We start from the raw sequence: 22,445 nt of genomic DNA, 5'->3' as shown, positions 1-22,445 counted from the left end.
CTTCCTAGCCTGGGAAACCTGCTTGTCCTTAGTCCTTGTCCTGAGTCTCCTAATTGCATCCTCCCAAAACCATCCTCAGAGGACAGACATTTCTGCAAACCAAGGCAGGCTGTCTGCCCTTCTTGGCAGTGCTCTAAATGAGATGCTCCACTGAGCTCTTAAAGTGTTAAGACTTCATTATTGTTACAAAACATACACAGTTTTATTTGCTAATTTGCTATGAAATAATAGCTGTCAATTGAACACATATTTCAATGCCTTCCTTTGAAAGCATTATTTTGCTTTTTAAACTATTATTTTGCTTTGTCACTCATTTGCACAATACAATAATTTCCTATTACTTTCCTAGGTCTGAGCATGAATTAGCTCTGCGCTACTACCATTGGCTCTGACCAGCCATTTTATTTTTTCCAGATCATAACCCAGGCCTATAGAACGAGTAACAAGTAAATTCATGCCGATGAACATAATTTCAAACAAATTGGTCAAATAAACTCTGCTGTATCTTTTTAAGCCCACCATTTCCCCAGATGTTCTCTATAAAGCACTACATGTTTGGCAGTGGTGCTCTTTAGATGTTAGGTATCATCTAAATTGATGCCTAACAGATTTCTTCTAAAAATATGCCACTTAAAAAATTATGCCACAAATGCTAACTGCTGTACCGCAAATGTATCAAAGCAAAATACCATTGAGAAATGGGGGAAATGAATCCCATCTGCTAATGGCCCTGCTCTCATCTCGGAAGGACTCAGAAATGCGATGCTTTATGATGTGTGGCTCAGAGGACAGAATTCAACTAGCTCTCTGGAAAAGTTATCCTCTGATTAAAAAGAAGCAGCCAAAAAATGTAGTGGTATTGCATCATGTATCATTTCACTGATGCCTTCCAAAAGAGGTATCAACCTAAAAAAAAATACGTTAGAGAAATTAAGTCAAATAATTAGCAAGGGCCCCTGCCACGTGAAGTTGGAGAAATGCTACATTCCAACAATTTCCTCCTGTGTTGGCTGTCATTCAGTGTTCCTGTGAAGGTACGAGAATACAAGAAATGTATCAACAGCAGAAATGTAGCAATTAATCTTAGCAGAAAATTGTTCCTATGCAACTGAATAATTAGTTTCCCTAAGGTCACTCATCCTGCTGTCTACATCTCATTTTTTCTATTTCTTGTTAAATTCCTATTCAGCCATCACTCAGCTCTGGGATGACAGGATTGTATAACAAACAAAATAATTAGTTTCCAAACTGGTAATAAGCTGTAACGTATTTCCTGGAATATTTTTTTATTATTTTTTTATTTTTTTTAATAATAACTGCTATTCTGCATTCTCTCACAATATCAAACCCAGATGACACCTATAAGAGATCGTGAATACAGTGTAATTGTGCCATGAAGCCAATGGATGAAACTAAATAACTAAATTCATGCTCATTTAAGAGAGAAAAATGGGCAAATTTTGATGCATGTACCAGGACGCCTGTGTCAGTGAAGTCACTCTACACGTATTAATGTCACACATGGATGGAGCATGGCTCCCTTTGGTTTTAAGCAAGACCCAGCACTGACAGAGGGAAGCCTGGATGCTGCGGGGCAGCCCCATGCCTGCTGTGCCTGCCTGAGCTGGCACATCGTGATGGCACTGAACTGTCATCTGAGAACTAGCTCAGTCTCTTTAGTCTTCAATTACAAGTGGCCACAGGAGTTTTGGATGCTCATAGGACTGACCTTACACAGTTCCTGTCATGGAGTAGGTTTAGAAACTTTCTGAAAGGCCATTCAATACCTTCTCTGATTCCTACCGTAAGCCTCAAAATCCTTCTGAAATTTCAAGTCACTGGGGAATCTTCCAGTGGCCATGAACACGTGGCAGCAAGAAGAGAACTCCCAAATACAGCTTGGCACTATTGATGCCCTGACACAGGTGAGCTGCACACCAAAGCTCAGGGAGGACACACAGAGGGACCGGGGTCCTTCATGCTTTGTTGGTGGAAACTGGCGCAGGCCAACAGGTGGCATACTTACCCCTGGCTTCATAGCTCTGCTTAAGATGCTGGCACCACCATTCATTTCTGCATGCAGTTCGTCTGCAGGAAGCAGGCAGGGCTGATTGCCAGTTCAGGGCAGCTATTCCCCAAGCCTGGGCCTCTACTGGCTAAGCTGAGAGAGGGGCTCTGTCAGCTCAGTCGGTAGAGAGAGCTGCCCTGAGCAAGCAATGGACCCTCTGCATCACCTCCCTATGACGTGCACCCACCGAGCAGCAACTTGGTCCCCCAGGTGCCACCTCCTTCACTCAGTTCCTCCAGGTATAGCCTTCTCCCAGGGAAAAGGGAAAAAAGAACAGCCCTGAAGCAATTCGCATGGAATTCTCTACTCATAAAGCCACGCTGGTATGAGCAATTAGCTGTGTGGATGGGATGAGATCAGTGCAGGATCTGGAGGGAGGATGGAAGGGAGAGGAGCAGGGTGGATGGAAGGGCTTGAGGATGGCATGGCCATGACACTGCGATGGCTGAGGACATCAGTGTGCCGGGAAGGCATCCATATGTCTGTCTGCCTGTCTGTCCAAGTGCTGCAGAGCTTGAGCCTGCAGGATTGAGTGCCTGCAGAACGCTGCCTCAAAGGAAAAGCCATTTTGTCATAAAAAAGCCCTTTGATTTATGCCATCGCTAGAAATAACAACTAACCCCTTCCCTGCCTGCCCATCATGTTCACTCTTCTGTCCTTGCTGGACAGTCTGTCCTGGTGTACCTCTCCCAGAATCTACTGAGCAGGGCGAGAGCTTGCTGATAGGCGGTATTACTCTTTTTCAAAGGACTTTCAGCACAAGCAGAAGCAGAAGGATGACCCTTTCCTAATTTTGACCGTTTTCAAAATCCTTCTCAGTTTCCTCAGGGCTGTAAGCGTTAGTTGACTGCTTTTAATTCAATGAACTTGCAGCAATGAAGTTCATTGATGCTGCTTGGTACAAAGGGTTTGCTTTCATGGAGGTGGTATTAGACAACGCAGTGCTGGATCCCAGGAGAATATTAAACATTTAATATACCAGCAAGTATAACATTATATAAACACGTTGCATGAAGGATGAGCTGCAGAGCTAAAGAACATGTAAGAGCTCGTACTCATCTGCAGGCTGCTGCTGAGCACTGCAACAGCAGGCACTGAACAAGCCTGAATGGGAGATTTTCTCCTTCCTTTTGCTAATATCAGAGATGAGGAGCTGAGTTAACTTCAAAGGAACCAACTGCAAGCAACTCTTACTAATAGAACACAGCAGTAATTTGCAGTAATTGTCTGAAACTGCAGTTTACTGAAAATACTATTCTTATTGATCTTGGACCAAAGCTGAAGCATTTTTATAAGGGGGATCAGAAGTTACTGTTCCTTAAGGAACTGGATTTAATAGCTGTAAGAGAGTGTCACTGTGAAAACTAATCTCAGTACTTTTCAGTATAACGATGTATTTGAAATTAAATTCCTTAGTAATTCCTGTACCAAGGTGAGCAAGAAAGTCCAACCTGTCCTAGCTACAGCTTCTCTTGAAATTGCCTGTTAGCTCTACAGGGTAGGGCTGGCAGTACTAAAGTGCACTCAGCTTCTGCAACGGGCAAGATCTTAAATCAATTTCAGAAGCATGGCTCCGGCACGGCTGCTGGGTGCAGCAGGGGACCCTCTGCCACAAAAGGCAATAGCGGTGTTGTCAGTGGTGCCACCGGAGCTGGGGTTTTAAACCATGCTTGAAAACCACAGCAAATGCAAGTGCATTGTTCCTGTGTACTGTGGCAGTTGTCATATAAAAGGTAACTCTAAGCAAAACTACCCAAACCTTTCCTTAAGATGAATTTCTACTTTACTGCATCATTTTAATACACTGCATTGCTGCAAACAACATCTCTTGTTTCAGCTTCACCCACTGTAAGTGCTAACTCCTTACACATTGCTGTTATTGCCAGTATTTTACCATTAATGGGTGACCACCATCACTGCTTAACTTTTAGCATTCCATAGTTGAAATTAAATTCATTGGTAATTCCTGTACCCAAGAGGACTGATAATATCCAGCCTGCTCTAGCTAATGTCACTACTGTGATCAGTGCTGAGTGACCGCAGACTGCACATGATCTAGCAGCCACCTTGTCCTTCCCTGAGCTATGGCACACAGCCCAACTCTGGAGACCAGACTTCAGCCACAGAACCCACTGGCATCAGTCTTGCCACCAAATCCGAGGTTGGGCTCTCTGGGGACCTGTCTCCAGAAGAGTCCAGGGGAAGGGAGCCCTTTCTAACACACAAAGCCTCTCAGCAATGCTTCTAACCCACAGCTAAGTCACAGAGGAGGCCCCAAAGCCTCATCCTCAGGATTTGACACAACAGCTGGGTGCAATCGCATCTCCTTGAGCAGCCACAAGTGCTGGCTGCGCAGGTCCCACTGACACAGAGCTTCTTTCTGTTAGTTCAATGAGGTTTCCAAGCTCGACCAAAACTGCTGCCGACGATAAACAACATGGTTTCTTTGCAAGAGCTACTGGGCAAGCAAATGGCTTTTTTTTTTTTTTTTTTTTTTTCCCCACCGCAATTATTCTGATAGTTTTGATCTGCATTTTTTTTTCCTTGGCGAGTACAATAACAGCCTTGCCGATTACTCTCCACTAAGGTACCCGATTGTGGTGACATTGAGGCTGACCTTGGAGTCACCTCCCCCGCTGCCGCACTCTCCTTTGTCGTACCACCATTTGTTTTTCAATTTGTCCAAGAGGCCTTGCTCATTCAGTTTTAATACTGCCAGGTTAACAGCATTTCTTGAAACGATAAAACATAACTTGTAAGAAAAATGCACAAATGCTTAGGAAATCGTAACGTATAAAAAAAGGAGCACAAGAGGACAAATTGGCTAAAATTTCACAGAACGTGGAGCTATAAAAATGTTTGTACAGCAAATACAGGGTTAAATATTGGAAGGTGGCATGGAGGATAACATTTGCTCAAAACTGAAGTGTGCGGGATGGGGAAATCGTCTTTGAGAAAAAAAGTAACAAGAACACCACATCATGCAGCTAACATTTGTCACATATGACAGGTTAACTCGGCTTTTACCATTTAAATTGAAAAAGCCATCGAACTGTAAAATTAAAACAGCAACAAACAATCAGAAAGGACAACACGAAGAGAACACTAAAAAAATGGATGCATTAAATAAACGAAACCGTAATTTACCGTCTTATTTAACTCCATGGAATATTGAAGATTTTTAAACTTTAAAAGTTACCTCAAAATCCACAAGAAAGAAAATGACAACACAATACATCAGGGTAGGTGGAATACTATAACAACATGGATATTGTTATATTATTCCACCCACCTTAATGCTGAGCCTTTGGGGGTGGCTACACCATAGCCCTTGGAATCCAGGTTCCCGCCGACTTTCATAGTGTCGCAGGGCTTGCGCTGCTCGATGTACTCGTTCATCGTCGACTCCAGCAGGAAGGCAAACTTCCCCTTCGACTTGCGTACCCTCGCCACCCCATCTGCTGTGGTTTTGGTGAACACGGAGGGCTCAGCTGACTTCATGTACGACCACATTTTCTCATACACGGCAATTTTTGATCTCTGGGAGACAGGAAAGGGGGGAAATGAAGAGCAACATGGACACCGGGGATGCGTGGCGTCACCTGGGGCTGCTGAACCAGCAAAACCCCCTGGGCACTACAAAACCATGGAAGGGCTTGGGAGGGGGGACACATTTCAAGCATTTCTTTCACTAATTTCTGTCACAATGAAAAAAATGCTGTGGTTGCCTTCCTGAGGTGGGTTTGCCTTCACACATATTGCTCTGCCACCCAGCCAAGGGGACGATGCTCAGCCCTGGCCAACAGCTGCAGAAGCAGCCTCTCCTTTCCACACATCTCCTCAGCAATGTTTTTTGTGCTCACTCACAGTTAGGAAACACCGCTGCTTGCTTATTAAATGTTCCCAGCAAAGCAGGAGCCTGCTTTTCACAGCAGCGGTGTAAGGTTTATGATACAGGAAGCAAGAACAGCTCTAATGGCCTCTTACAGTGGTGCTCGCATGAGGGATATAAATAGCAGTAACAAAAGCCTTTCTTATGTAATAATCAAACTTTCAAAATTCAGTTTCCCATTCTCCTAAAAGATGGTAAACACAAGTATTAGCAATGAGCTGAAGTAATTGCTGATTAACTGCTTGTGTGCCATGTACATATTTTTTTAAATTTGTCCTGTTTCTTGAGACTGAGCCATTGCTAACAGCCTCTAGCTCAGCACACAGGTTTTGTGACTGTGGAAATGCTGAGAAATGCATTACTTCCCCCTCTCCCACCTCCTCTCCAGTACGATTTAAACCACCCTTAGATGTTAAAGCCACCTCAAGGCTCCAAGGTGTCCCTATCTGGCACTACCAGTTAAACTTCCCTCCTTGGTCGATAGAAGGCAGTAACACTTACCGTATTGCTCTCCAGTCTAGAAATCCCAAGGATTTATATAAGGCTTTCAGCCCAGGCTGTGTTTATCTTGAATTTATGCCTCCTACTCCTTGCCAGTTTCCTGTCCACAGCCTTCCTCGCAGAATGGGAATTAAACATGCAGTAGCTAAATCTAGCTCAAATTTAACAAACTTGTGGCAGAAGACTGTTAATGTCCATCAGCTTGATGATCAAGACACGTTTCCTCCTCATTCAGGACAATTTAATGTGTTTTGAATAATGCAATGCTTAACAGCCAGCCTGCAAACATTTCATGGGAAGTAAATCCTGCCTTCACCATTCTTCAGATTAAAATACCCAGCTAGCATCGCTATGACAGAGAGCAAGGAGCATGGAGGGCAAGATTTTATTTTAATTATCCTTCCTGATGAGCTGAAAAATGCAAACCAATTAAAATCAGCACCATTGACAATAGGAAATTCGAGAGACGGCAATGCAATGTGGCTTCATTAGGAGCTAGCTGGCTGGGCGGGGTGCTAAGAGCAAGCCAGAGGGATTTGCATGGCAAACACCCCTTGGATGAAGATTGGCTATGTGGGGAGGAGGCGTGTCCCTGCGGGGCTCTGGGAGCTGCCCGCAGGTGGTGCATGTCACTGGTGTGGTGGCTGCCACCTTCTTCGTGCCCCATGGGCATCTGTGCACAGCTGTGTGAGGTGCAGAGCTCGCCACTGCCCCCAGCATGGGGCTGACCACGGCCGGAGCTGCCCGCTCTACTCATGCAATCTGCTCACGCAGAAACGTAATAGAAACAGATTGCTTGGCCAACACACGGACTGCATAAGCAATGCTAATTCTGCTGTGTCCTAGTTTCAAGGTGCTCGTCCCTACAACTTTAATCTTCTTTTAACATAAATAATACAAACGCACCTGCCCATTTATATTTGGAAATGGGCATCTAAAGGACAAAAGGAAGGTAAAAATTTTGGCTTTACTGGTTCTCTTAAATCTCTCAGCCAGCTAAAGTAGTTTGGCTTCAAAAATAGTGCAGATACTATGTATGCTTCTGCTTGTTTTCCTCTGTATAGCATGCCTTTAATTACACAGATAAACCATAATTTCTTTTCCTTTTCATCTTCTAACTCACACCGGAATGCGTCTTTAATAAGTTCTTTCATGCTCTTTCCAGCTGGCCTGCCTTCCTTAAAGCAATTGCCAATACATCTGTGCACTGTTAATAATAACAGTTATCTGATGAGTGCCAAGCACACTCAGAGCTGCAAATGGTCTGAGCAAAGCATGGTCCCTGCTTCAAGGGCAAAGAATGAACATCATCATCCATCATTCAAAAACCCAAATTCCATGATTCAAAAATATAAAGCCACAGATTTATTTTAAACTTCAACAAATAAACTAGGTTTTAGAGTTTGCTACCTTCATTTTACTTTTCTGAATGATCTAGTTAATAAAAATCAGGACACTTCTATATGATCACTGCCCACACCTCTTTCTGCCAAGTGGGATTTTTGCAGTACCTTGTTATTAGCAAATTAACTAAATGAGTACAGCAGTCTGGTCTGATCTAAGTAGACAAAAATGTGCAAGCTAGGAAGTTTAAAAAAAAATGCATAAGGAAAGTTGGTTTTGGAGGGGCCAGAGTCCATGAAGGAGGGCCTGGCTGAGGTCCCGGGAGCAGGGACGGTATCTGTGCAGGCTCCATGCTGCTGTGTTCTGTGAGGCTGGTGCTGCTTCTCACAGCCTGAGGCTGGGCTTGGCATCTGGGAAAGCACCAGGGTGTTTTTGCCTGCCCTAGGGACCATATTTTGCATCTGCTCCACTCAATGAAACGGCTGGTTGGCTAAAGGTGGTCAAACACACAAAGAGATGAAATGATAAATGGTGTTTGGAGTAAATGCTTATCCAATTTTCTAGCTGCCTCAAAAAGAAAAACACAAACAACCCCCAAAAAACAACCCAACCAAACAAAACACAAAAAAACAGACAAACCAAACCAGAAGCCCCTAAAAGTCACAGCTGCAAGGGGGTCTGGCCACAGAGGTGCCTGGTACACAAAGGATTTATGCTCCCACACAGAGTAAGGTTGGACAGATCTGTCTGGTAGAGTTCAGTGTCAGTAAAACATTCTCCCTCTCATTAAAGTGTTACTTTTAAGGAGATATTTAGGAAAAAAAAAAAAAAAAGAAAAAGCTTAAAAGCAAAGATTTAAGCCAATTCAAAGCCCCTAACTGCAATAACTCCTGTGCTCTGCAACTCCTATTTCTTTGATATTGCTCTCAAGAACTACATCACACACATTTCCTTGGGATTTCAAGGGTATATATTTTTTTTCTGAAAAGCAACACTTTCAGTGTTTCATCTAGGCCTCAGGACACATTAAAGCGCCTTTCCATGATTAGACCCTTGCTGCAGACATAAATAGAGCCTCTCTCCCCCCCCCAGGCGATGCACCCACAGGGCAGTGCTTGGCGCCACCAGGCCACGGTGTCACCATCAGGCTGGCAGCTCCCGCTGGACCTGTCACCACCCAACGCCCAAATGCCTGCTTCCTCCAGGTGGCAGTGGGCTTATCATCAAAGGAAGTGCCAAGTCAAGCCATCCACATTTTTAATTTAATTTTGCCTTGCAAATCTCCCTGTTTTTGAGCAGGTTTGGCTCCAGCACCTCAACAGAAAACCAAACCAAGAACCAGCATCAAGATGTGTGGCATGACCTAGGCCGGGCCTGTGTGCGCAGCGTGGCTGCATGGCAGCAGGACAGCAGAAGGATGGTGGCAGGTTGGTGGCAGAACAGTGGCAGAATGGCATTAGAGTGACCCATCAGCATGCCTACTGCTTCCACCCTCCAGCATCAGCAGCTCAGCGTCGTCTGACCCAGCCCCACAGCACTATGACCAGACACCCTGGTTCCTCATTTGCATACTCAAAACTGCCTGAAGAGATACCACAAAAGCCAGCACCTCTCACAGGGTTATTTGACATTGGTTAAATTTACCTCTAAAGAATTTGTGGCAGAAGCCTTATCCTATTGACTGCATTACCTTCTACCCTTGCAGACATCTGTCTCACACTTTGGCTAAAAGTGACGTTGTGTCAGCTCCTCCACTCCTGAGTGTCATAAAGCTGTTGTATTTGAAAGCAGCAGTGCTTTTCCTCCAGAGCTGAAGTCTGTTACAGAGCTGCCCTTTGCCTGTTTCAGACAGTTTAGCCCTTTCTGCCCCCTCCTCCGCTACATGCAGGTCTTCTTCAAAATTCCCTCCTCTAGCATGCTAATGGAATATTTTGTTAAAAAGATCAAAACTGGACCTTTGTTTCTTCTGATGGGCACCAGGAAATTATTTCATGGCAGTCAAGCGCAAAAATGTTCTCTTACAGATGATTACCGGTGATAATCCAGTCATGAGCCAAATTAACCTAAATCAATTTTACTTTTAAAATAAACTGCACATTCTTTCTTTTTTCAGTCTGTACATTTAACATTTCAGACCATACTGATTCATATTTTTTATGTCTGTCTTCAAAACAGAAAGAGAGGAACAAAGAAACAAGAGACTTGAGAAAGAGAAAAGATGCCCACAGTAACCAAGGACAAGTGGGAGAACATTTCATGACCACAGTGCTATTGTAACAAATGGAACTGGTGGGCTGAAGAGGGAGAAGACTCAGAAGAATGCCAGTTACTATTGCCTGGTCTCAGGGCTGGGTCCAGGCTATATATAGGCTTTATATACTTTTGAGTAGGTCAGTATGCACTGAAATGCAGTAAATGCAACGTGGACACGCAGCAGATGTCAGATAGACTGCTGCAAACTGGATGGTGCATCCTGACCACAGGGATAGGCAGGGACATCTATAAAGGACCTGCAGCAGCAGAGGTCACATGCTCTTCTACTATACCAGCCCTGTCACCACATTATAGCTCTCTAACAAGGGAAATTAATAGCCCTAAGTCAGACAGACTGACACAAAAACACAAAGGTCCATACTAAAAACAGTGTAGGTATTTAATCTGAACAATGCATGCTGCCTTTATATAGATGCACGCCTCACTGATATGAACTGGAGTAGTTAAGTGTGAACCTGAGCTTCATTATCATCCGTCACTGCTTTTTTTCCACATGCACAATTAGCTCTTCTACAGCAGGTAATGAATCCAGCAGCTTATGAACCGTTAAAAAGCAAGTTACTCAACAGGAGTGAAAAGGGACTGGGAGACTGCCCTGCTACCACATCTGCTGCCTGGCTTTGGGATCACTTCAAGACCCACTGGTTCTGGGAGCTGCTCGCAATGTGGCAAACTACAACCAAGTGGCTACCACTGTCCTGGTCTTCTGGACAAGATTTGATCAGATGGATGCCTGTCTGCGCCTGCAAGCGTGGTGCAGAGCAGCCTCAGGAAGGAGTGCAAAGCAGGGGCAGGTGCCCCTGGCCAAATGCCATCTCTGAAGCAGGCAGAGCCTGGCCTAACACTGCTGCTTTGACAACATCAATGTGATAAATATTATTGCTAAGGTGCCTTTGCCTGAGATTTCCAAGCTCTTTACTGTGAAGGAAAAAGTAGGTCTCAGAGAAGGCCCGAGGGCATGTTAGTCTCCTTTCCCAGCTGTGGACATGAAGGCAGGGATGTCATTTACTGAAGGTCGTAGGGCACAGTCTAATAGATCAATGTCACAGCTTTTAGCCACAGATAACTTGTGATGCCAGCAATTTACTTACCTATATGGACAGAAAAATCAATCCCATCATTACATGAACCTCTTGTTTTTATTACATTCTGGGAAGAAGAAAGTAGGTCAGAAGCCACGAGTGCACACAGGGTGCCTCTCTTTCAGCAAGCCCAGCCCCCACACCCTATCCACAGCATATGGATCTGGGGGACACTGCTGATAAGCAAGGCCAAAGCACGTGTATGTGAACTAGTCCTTATATTTGCAGGAATATACAAAACGTACGCATAAATGTAAAGGAAAGGGTGAATAGTTCACAGTCAAGTTTGGGATGGGAGACACTGTCACGGTGGTTTGTTGCCAATGCTAATGAAGTTCTAACTTCTGCTTAGAAGTAGTAATCTCCTTTCCCAGTTGAGGCAAACGAAGCTCAGAGAGCTGGTGGATCAGGCCCACAAGCCCAGGGCCTTCTGTTTCCTTCTAGGGTTCCCGAGGTGAAGGCTTGGCCAGGCGCTGTACGGGGGCTGTCAGGACAGTGAGCACTTTCTGGAGCAGTCACCCCTGAGCCCCTGGCTGCTTCCACCCCTGGGCAGAGCCTGGCTGGAGCCTGGGAGGGAGCTGGAGGTGGAGGAGGTGTGCAGGGAGGCCCATCATCAGCACTGCACATGCAGGGGATGGGGACGAAGCCTGCAAAAAATCCTCCAGGCTCCAGCAGCATTCCTGCTTTACCACACCTGACACTCAGAGTGTCCCAATTACAAGAGAAAAGTCCATCTTGTAAAAATAGCATGTAAGAATTTTCTTTTGAGGCTTTCTTCCTGTGCATCATGGTCATTTTGAAAACATGGGCTTTAGCAGCGGGCAGCTGCTGTAACAGACACCTTGTCTCAGATGCACTCCGCTCACACAGACAGGCGAGCAGTCACTCTGGTTGCAATGAGACTTCGCTGACATGTCAGTAACAGTCTGAGGAGCAGTATGTAAATCAAGATTTAAAACTTCCCTTCCTGGCACAATATTTAACTTCAGCCTGTGCCTAGATTCATCTCTTCGCTTTATTGCTGCCATCCATTCCTGCACATTGCAACACTGATCGGAAAATTAAAATGAAAGTCTTTACCAGGAGACAAGCTGTCTTTGTGAATCCTCCTGTGATTCATGGTCGGAGCCGTGCACGTTGAGTGCTCACCACGAGGAAGAGGTGACAAACGGGGCTGGTGGCACCACTGCAGACCAGTACGGTTGTGCTGTGTGAATGTCCGTCCACCTGTCTGTCTGTCTGCCCCGGGAGCAGGAGCCTGGTGTATGAATGGCTGGAGGGCAGGATTACATCAGGTGGAGGGGCATCCTTCCAGCCGTGACACATTTAGCAGACTAGTCTTGCCTGGGCAACCAAGCAAGCCCCCAGCCCTGCGCTGAGTTCAGCCCTTAATAAATTAACAGAGAACAGTGTTTCCAGCATAGTATCTGAACACTGTCAGACCTAATGAGTTTTCAGCTCCAGACAAAACAGGCCAATATACAGGCAATGAGGGAGAAACCCCAGCGGACTGCAAGAGGGGATGTTTCATATTCTCATCTTTAGAGTTTCTAAAGCTCCATGTATTTTCTAATTCTGCAAAAGTAACAGTAGCAGCATTATAAGTAATTTATCAGCACCCATGTATTTTAAATGAATCCCTAACAAGCATGTATTAATGTGACATGGTCACATTAAATAAAGTAGGAGAGACTTGAAAACCCAGGGTCCTCACTGTCTTGAGTAATGTCATTATCATTATCTGATAGCTGTTCTCCAAGAAGTAGAGCGTTCAAACAGCAAGTGATTTTCCCCTGAGGCACTCCCTGATTCCTCCTCTAGTGCAGACATGATTATTTGATTAACCCTCTGCTATCCACTGCACTCATCCTGACTGTGGGCTCGGCTCCATGCTCACTGCTGGACCCGAGCACAAAATTCCCCTGCGCAATGCAGTTGGCAACCCTGGACTTAGAGAAATCAATTTCTGAACAGGATCAAGATGTATGTGAGCTGGAAAGCCTTAACAAGGAACACAAGTAGAGCTGATAGGAAAATGCCATCTGTTATTGAAGATAAGGAGAGATTTATTCAAATATTTGTTACTAAATGTTGATTGAAAGCTTCACTGAATCCTGGCTTGTCTGTTGAAGTTAGTAGAATGGCTCGGGCACCTTAACCCCTGCTTCCACACAAACACATCCTTTGCCAAGGAGCGGATGATGGATGAGCTGCTAATTTTACTTCCCATAAGGATACATTTTCCTTTTCAATCCATAGGCTTAAGGACATTAGATCACTTCATGGGAAACCATTTCTTTTATAATTATGTCACATTTGATTTCCTGTCATCTTTAAAACTGCCTGTTATCCATGTGGCAGAAGAGAGGCTCGACAAATTAAGAGAAAATAACCTACAAGTAGACTGTGCATCACTGCGCAATAGAGAGCTGGTGAACTCCCTGCACACATGCTTTCATTTCAGTATCCATTTACACACTCACCTATGTCAAACAGGGAAGGGAGAGAAGAATATATGGGTGAATAAGCTTTTCATATTTTCTGTGTAGAACAGCGGTTAAAACATAGCTCTTTTTCTGATTAATTGCTGCCACGTTGTGCATCAAAGATCAACGCAGCTCATATTTGAAGCTATCACTTTTCTGTGATGTTCTATTCTTTAAAGTCCGTAAATACAACCACACTTCAATATTTTTGTCAGGCATTTGTTATGATCACTGTGTTGTTTTGTTCAGTGCCAGGAATACTGAAAGCTTGAAAGTGCTAATCATAGTTTTATCCAAAGGCAAAAGGAAAATGTGTATGAATTCTGTGTTAGAAACAAGTCCTTCATCTTCACTGGCAAAATAAATTTTGAAATTAAAAATCAAGGAGTTTAACTACAATGAAACCCTTTGCACTGCAGGTACAGAATTCACAATGGTGGCTTTAATAGGCTTTAATGATGGTCTCAGTACTGTTGATTGCATAAAATGCACAAAAATCACATGGCAACTGTTGGGTCGTAATTCATGGCTTTCCCTCAACTAAACTGTTTGCTGGTAGAATTTATTTCCCTTGCCTCTCGTCTTCCTACAACCTTATCAGAGGAAAGCAATGAGCTCTTTATCTTCTAACTGGTGCATAATATGCTAGTGCTTCAGAGCCTATTAGAGTCATTATTTCTCCCTCTCTCCCTAATGGATTTGGGATTGTGCTGTGCCCCTTCCTACCTGGCTTTCCACCCTGAGGGACTGGCCTCACTGGCCACAGCTCACCCTCATGCTGAGGGCCTCAGGGTCTCAGGGTCTCCGCACTCTTTTGGCTGGGTTGGGATGACCGTAGGCAGTTGGCTCTTTGCATCCAGCAGGGACCCATGGGTGTCACCACAGCCGTACCTTGTTCATCTCATTACAAAGCACTGCCTGAAGAAAAGACACCCAAAGGGTCTTAGGTACCCAAAGTGCTTTTAATGGAAGGTATTTCAAAATCCTTTTGATGAGTTGTTGTTGTTGTTTTTTTTTTTTTTTTTTTTTTTTTTCCCCCCCAAGGAATTTGGGGTTGATCTGTTTATTTGTTCTCTTGCTATTTTTTCAGATAAATGTTTACTTTCTGCTTTGGCACTAATCTTTTGAATATATATATTTTTATATCAGATTTAGTTTTATCAGATAAACAAGTTATATTTAAAGTTCTTTTTAAAAGAAACACAAAGCATCTTGCCAGGACATCGCATGCTTTTCTGTCTGCTCTTGCTGATTCATACTTCATGAAACCAAGAAGAGAGAAAAAGTGAAAGTGGGAACCATCTTAGGCCCATTCTTAGTATGACTTTTCGTGTCTTAAAAATGTTTTTATATCATATATTTGTGTATGTATGAGGTCCAGAAAGGGCTTGGATTTGAGCGTGACTCAGAAAGAACAACTTTTTGAGAAAACTGCTGAAAAGGAATTTTAAGTGCTGAATTCCTGCAAAGAAGTAAGAGAACAGTATCGCTTCCTAGCACAACATTAATTAAGAGAAAGATACTACTAAGTGTCCGGGTAGGGTATCCAAATGCAATGAGAAGTGAAGCCTTCCCAAAGGAGGCACCAGAAAAACATGTTTCATTGGCTCTTTGATGTTCTCAACTCAACTATTGCTCCCATGTGTCCTGAAGTAACAGAGAGTTTAATTTAAGCTGTGAGTTTCATACAATGTTGAAAAAAAATCCTAAAAATAATATCTCAAGTATCTAAGCTGTGCTTGAAGGCTGTCATCCTGTTTGACTTCTCCAGGCACTGAGCCTGAAGTCTTCTCTTTATCAACAGCACAAGCAATTTCAGTGTCAAATTCTCTGTCCCCTACTAATGAACATCAGTGCCAGGCAGGAGTAACCAGCTGTAGCAGAACAACCATCATACCCAAAGGATCTTTGGCCTTTCTGCCGAAACTCCTAACAGTCCCAAGAACTGATGCCATTTCCAGGAAAAAAAAAAAAAGGAACTGACTTGAGAACAGCAAGCCATTTCATCTGAGGCACTGGCGAACTGTTGGATAGCAGTTGTTTTGTCAGGGACATCCTTGAAACCATTGTTGAGGAAAATACAAAGTTGTACAATAAAATATCAGTCCTTTGAGGCCTCCTTTTTTTTTGCTCTGAGTTTTAGTTAACAGTAATTAACTACATTGGCAATGGTATGATATGAGATGCTTCAGTTTCCCACAAAAAAAGAAAAAGACCTAATGGAAGATCTGCTAAATGTCTCAATATTTCATCCTGTCATATTACATAAAATTCAAGGATACCTTCTGAAATTTCAGGTTTTCAGTGAAGTGTACTGGTTGGTCAGCTGTTTACTAATGACCAAACACCTACCATACAAGTTGTTTTAAAGAAACCTTTCAAAAGCCTCTTAACACAGGTATCTGTTACAGAATGTTAGAACGTTATAGAATGTGTTATATAAAAGAAACCACAATAAACTGAAGAGCAGTTTCTATTTCTAAATATCTAGAAACATGTTATTCTACAGAAGTTTAAATACAGCGAACTTTACATAAGAATTATTAATTAGTTGTAAAGTTCACACCTTTTGAATAAATGCATACTGGAGGTCAGAAACCTATTAGACTGTGGTATTAAACTTAGGCTCAGTGCTGAATTTGGATTAAATGATGTTATATTGATTTGATGAGCTGCTCATATATGCTGAAGCTTTAATTGAATGTATTAGAAAATATTAATTTTAACAGATATGCCCTTAAAGGAGCAATGTTGCTATTTGTAACTGCTTTCTAGTACAGTCCTTCGTTGGTTTTCAAGAGAAAGAAAGTTATTTTTGAGCCTTTAATCTGAGACTTTATGCGAGTAAATATCTAAGAAGAGGTTCTTCTCATTTTCAAAATGGATGAATGCCCTTTGAAAGCCAAAAGGGAATTGGTGTAATGTATTGATTGCCATTTAAATGCCTTTATAAGCTAATTAGTGCAAAACATAAAATGTTTCTGAGCAGAAACGAGCAACAAATATAAAAACATAGGAAGGCTCATTTGTTTCTTAGATATACTGGGCGGACAAATACCCTGATGCAGAGAGTCACCAACCACTGAGGAGAGTGAATAGACCCTGCTGTGAAAATGTTACAAAAAATATGCTCTAATGTTTTAACTGTAAGAGCAATGTCACACTGACAAGTGTTCAACATGCATGCTCGAAACAGCAATGTTGTATCTAGCTTTAATCTACATTGCTGGGTTAGCATCTATCTGGAAGGCACTGTGACATTTAGGGAAACAGGCAACACTACAAAATAGGTCACTAGCTGGAATCTGACCAGTTGTGAAGCGGCTAGAAGTCGTTACCATCTGTTCATGTGAAATGAGGGGCTGGTATCGGTCCAGTTCCATGTAGATAGGTATCCACACTGTAAAAGAAACATTCCAAAGTGATCCTAGTTGGAAATGCAGCTGGCAGAAAGGAGCCATGGACTGAAGGATCTAAAGAAGCTATTTCTAAAACTGTGTAGATGAGATGGTGGGTACATGAAGCTCTTTTATGTGATATCCTTCTGTGATGCATTAGGAGATTTTCCCTCACTGTGGTCAGTCTAGCACCTTTCACTGCCCAACAAAAGGCATGAAGATCAATATCTGATCAGTATCTTTGTTTAAGAAATGTCTTAGCATTACACCTCTATCAAGAGATAAACCCAGAAAAGCTTCTCGATGGGATCTTAGTATCACAGAATGGTTTGGGTTGGAAGCCACTAGACCAGATTGCTCAAAGCCCCATCTAACCTGGCCTTGAACACCTCCAGGGATGGTTGCATCCACAGCTTCTCTGGGCAACCTGTTCCAGTGCCTCACCACCTTCACCATTCTAGTGAAAAATTTATTGTATTTGATCTAAACCTATCCTCTTTTAATTTAAAACTGTTCCCCCTTGTCCTGTCACTACACTCCCTGACACAGAATCCCTCCCCAGCTTTCCTTGAGACCCCCTTTAACTCCTGGAAGGCTGCTTTAAGGCTTCCCCAGAGCCTTCTCTTCTCCAGGCTCTTGGGACAGCCTTTGCCCTGTGCCTCCTGTATGAAGCCAAGGCCCAGCTGCAAAGCCAAGTTACTGTTTTTGGTGCCTCTACGCACGTGCTCACCTCCTGCTCACATCCAGGTATCTTCTCCCATCACCTGGGAAGATTTAGCAACCTCTCACATGTCACAGCCACAGTGTGCACACATATGTACGGGAAATTAGAATAAGCACTGCACTAAATTGCTCGTGTAGCTATCCCCTCAGTTATAATCGTCCTTTCTCGCTGAGTAGTTATGATCCTGACCCACTCAGCCAGCTGTTCTCAAATTGGTTAAATGCTGGTGGGGAATGGCAGGATGAGGATATTCCCCTTGCAAGGGGAATAAACATTACAGTAAACCCAGCAGAACCCAAGGCTTTTTCTGGCTCATACCACTATCACTCCCAGTGGTGCTCCAGAAGCGGTGCAAAAAGAGCTCAGAGGAAGAAAAACAGCCCAAAGCACAGACTGAGCATCCTCTGTGCAGCAGGCACTCAGAAACCAAGTGTCCTCCAAGAGTTATTTCAAGTTACAGCCATCATTACCACCTTATTAGGTAGCTAATAAAGACCATACAATGAAGTATTTATGTGAGTGTATGTATTTAATATATGGCAAAATTTTTGCCCTTCTTAAATCAACTGAAGAAGATTAATTACAACAGTTTTGTGGCTGCATCACTCCGCTCAAATTAATTACTCTGCAAAAGTTAATACAACTGAAATGATATTGGGTGCCTTGAGACTGTCAAGAAGAAACAATCACAGTTTGAATATAATTTTAAAAGTAATGAAAAAAAAAAGTAAGCACAACTTGGGGCCCCTTCTCCTCCCCATTTTGGCCCACCTGGACCTCACTGAATGGGCATTATGCCCGGATCTGCTGCACCAGGGCTCTGCTCTCTTCTCTCCCCACCTCATCCTTCTCTGCCCTGATGGAGCTGGCAGCTCCTGACAGATCATCCTCATGTAGAGCCCCACTTTCTCCAAGCACCATGATAGTCACAGCTCATTCCAAGACTATTATCAGCACAACAAAGCATTCACACGTTCACTAGACTTTGTATCCTTTCACAAGAAACATTCATTCCTTTGATCTCCACATGAGAAGGGATTTCCATGTTATGTCAAACTATTACGGAAATGAAGAAACACCCTCAGACAATCGCTCTTCCTGTATTAATGTAACGAGATACTCCTAGGAAGATCTTTTTCCCCTAAGCACACAATGGTGCCTGTAAACAACACCAATATTTCTAAGCAAATTTTACCACCTTTTCTGACAGGTCCACTCAACTCATTTTCCTGTACAGATAATACTGCCGGAGGATGACAATTAATCCGAATACAAAATTTTATACACTTATGTCACCCTTAGCAAGGTCACTGTTTATCTTACAGGTTTTTAATACAAAAGAGAAGCTGTTGTAATGCATCTGCCACCACGGATAAACAAGAACTAGCAAGTACCCATTTTTATAGGAAGACATTACATATAGGTAAGGCTGAGTACAAAAAAATTCATAAAATATCTTTGTATTCACTGCTGGCTTTTTTTTATTTTTTTTATGTCAGATTTATACACACCTGCCTATGTGTGTGTAGTCTTGTATCTCTGATGATGTTATTTATTTTAAGAGTCTCAGCTTTTCCAGTCTTTGCTCGCTACTTCCTTTTTTATGTGTAGCCTAAACATTCAACATCTTAAGCAAATTCAGAGAGCCATCAATATTTAACCAGCCTACAGCAGCAAGGGTATTACTGCTCCCTCTTCCCTCACAATTGCATTTGACCAGGATATGTGATAGGCACTAATTAGTCCTGGCTAATAATTAGACTGACCACTTTTCTATACAAATAAATGCTGGCTTGAATGGCATTTGATTGGCACTGTTGAGAGAGAGCTGGGAGCTTCCTGAAAGGGCTGAGCATTTCAGTTCACCATTGGAAAGACCAGAAATAAAAGGTCTGAAGGCATTTTTAGATACAAAAAAGTAGTCTGAGGGCTTATTTAGAAGTTCTAATAACCTCCTATGAAGTTTTTAATGACCTCCTATGCAGCTTGTAGTTTGGCAAGTGGAGAAAGAAAGGATGATCTTAAATAAATGTACATCCCTCCATCCTCAAATACTGCAAACCCAGCATTTCTATCAGCAAAGTGAACACACGATAGCATGCTGAGGTACAATTATTTCACTCCTGGCTGTTTGATACAGCCACAGCCAGACACTCATGAGCAATGAAGACACAGCAACAGCAGCAATCAGTGCGCCACACAGAAATGGCAACATATGCTTCCCACCCCCTTCTCATTCTGGCAAGTAAACACCGATGCTGGATGACATTAATGGCTGCCAGCTGGGCAAACAGAACAAGTAGGTCAAGAGAGTCATTTCTCCAAGAGTTTTCGTTGTTAAATATTGTGCTAATGACTGCATTATTGCTCATCAGAGCAAGGCTTGGAAACTGGTGTTAGAGACCTTTCCCACAATAGCAGAGGTCAGGTTTTTCATCTTAGGATGTTTCAGGTTGAGCAAAACTACCAATTCTTGATAAAATGCCTTTTAAAAAGCATCTTTAAAATCTGAACACAGGCTTGCCCTGATTGCACAAAGCAGATTTCATCAGAACAGCTTTACTGGTAGGTAGAAACAAATGACTGAAAACTATGACCCTGTGTGTCAGGCACATACAGTTTAGAAAAGCTCTAATGGAGATTTAACAGAACTGTTTTAAAGCATGCAACTTACTCTAAAGAATTCTTTGGTTGAGCCTGAATCCAAAGTGCCATAGGCTATCTCTGTTTGTTTAGCCAGATCCTCTGCGCTCTCTATGGGAGACACCATCCTTTCCACCGTAAGGAAGGCAGCAAGATTAGCAGTGTAGGAAGAGATAATGATGAGAGTGAAGAACCACCAGACTCCTCCGACAATTCGCCCTGAGAGAGATCTATGGAAAAACACATATCATCAAATTTTGTCGAAGATATTCCTTGATTTATCTTTGTTGTTGAAGAGAAATTCACATGCACAACCCTGTTGTCCTCATCCTTCAGACATCTGTGGAGAGGCTCCTGATAGCCTTCCTCAGGAGAGCAAGCTCAGCATGTACCTATTCTTAATTAGTTAAACCCTCTTAAGTCTTTCAGTGGAAACAAGGACAAAGAAATAATGGTTCTTCTGAGCCCTCTCCATCTAGAGGCTCAGGCAGCAAGTTCTTCTGACTTCTACAGACTCTTTGCTGGGGGTGTCTTTTGCCAAAAGACTTCTGTTTTCTCTGTTTGGCCAGCCTTCCCCCTTGACTGATTTGCCTGCTGTGGCGTATCAGCATCACTGGCTCTTTGGGGTCTGACCAGCCATAAGGAAAAAAATACCTTTTAAAATGTAAGATGTGGTGAACAGCAAAAAGGCATGAGCAAACATCCAATTTAATACAATAAAAATGATCCAGTATGATCCAGCATCATGGCCTAGCAGGGATTACACACTGAATCTGCATATTGAAGCGGGGAAAGAAACTGATTTGCTTTATATTAATTGAAATTTGCATGCCTAAAGCCCACTGTTCCAGATCAAGCATATTCCAGATTTTTAACCACCAGAACAATGTTGTAGTAAGTAGTAAAAATAATATATATATGTGTTTTTTCAAAGAAGAAAACCGTAAGGACTAAAACCCTCCTACGTATTAATGCACAATTACAAAACACCTATGGGTTAGGAGATCTAGACTGTGTGTCTATAAAAGCTCTTTGCTGCTTTAAAGCAATTGAACATCAGGCTCAAAATGTTTTTTGGGGGCTGAAGGACACCAGCACCACTCTGCTCAGCTGGGTGGGGAATTTGCTTGCCATGCACACTGCACATTCTTCAAACACAGCGTGTTGATCAGGAATCATTTCAGGAGCTGAGACAGAACTATTTCTTATGTTTTCCCTTATTTCTTTACACATATAAGTGGAGGAAGATTCAATTCCAAATGTATGAAATCCACAGAACCTGGGTGTTGCACTCCTCAATTTGTGTGAAGGGAAGAAATAGAAAACAAGAAAACTCTTACCTGTTTGTTTGTTTCCTTCAAGCCCCTCAGTGCCATCCCCAGACAGTGGGTACAAGTTGTCCTACCAACAGATGGAGATGGGAAAAAAGCAAAAGTCTGGTGCTGGGTCCCCACCCTGCCCACACAAGGGGGGTTGGCCAGTAATCTGCCTAGACTTGGCCAGAGCCTGAGATCGCCTGGGCCATGAAAAGATCTCATTAAATTAATATGAAAAGAAAGAAAGAAGGAAAGAAATAAAAATAAATAAAGAAAGAAGGAAGGAAGGAAGGAAGGAAGGAAGGAAGGAAGGAAGGAAGGAAGGAAGGAAGGAAGGAAGGAAGGAAGGAAGGAAGGAAGGAAGGAAAGAAAAAGGAAGGAAGGAAGGAAGGAAGGAAGGAAGGAAGGAAGGAAGGAAGGAAGGAAGGAAGGAAGGAAGGAAGGAAGGAAGGAAGGAAGGAAGGAAGGAAGGAAGAAAGAAAGAAAGAAAGAAAGAAAGAAAGAAAGAAAGAAAGAAAGAAAGAAAGAAAGAAAGAAAGAAAGAAAGAAAAATCCATCCAACATTAAAGGGCACACCAAAGAAAATTATTGCCAACACCACCAAAACAGAGCGCAGTCCGGAATAGGCCAGAGGAATGTGGATAAACAAGCTAAGCGGTGAAACACAACTGCTCTCCGCTCTCCTCTCCCCAGGACACAGAACCTCTGCTCCCACTG

At 43.0% G+C, this 22,445-nt stretch overlaps 1 protein-coding gene across 1 annotated transcript in view; it reads right to left on the bottom strand.

Annotated features, from left to right (window-relative positions):
* GRIA3 (glutamate ionotropic receptor AMPA type subunit 3) overlaps positions 1-22,445 on the bottom strand; it is a gene marked incomplete at its 5' end in the record, with an annotated part of 145,261 nt that overhangs the window by 11,495 nt on the left and 111,321 nt on the right. The window contains 3 exons of the mRNA XM_084294144.1: positions 4,686-4,800; positions 5,361-5,608; positions 20,444-20,642. Of these exons, the coding sequence (XP_084150270.1) occupies positions 4,686-4,800; positions 5,361-5,608; positions 20,444-20,642 (562 nt within the window). The remainder of the gene's footprint in view (positions 1-4,685; positions 4,801-5,360; positions 5,609-20,443; positions 20,643-22,445) is intronic.

The sequence above is a fragment of the Netta rufina genome, assembly GCF_964035555.1.
Source record: "Netta rufina genome assembly, chromosome: 12".
Classification (NCBI taxonomy): domain Eukaryota; kingdom Metazoa; phylum Chordata; class Aves; order Anseriformes; family Anatidae; genus Netta; species Netta rufina.
The sequence above is the reverse complement of the archived record's forward strand: the minus strand, read 5'-3'. Positions and strand labels throughout refer to the sequence as shown.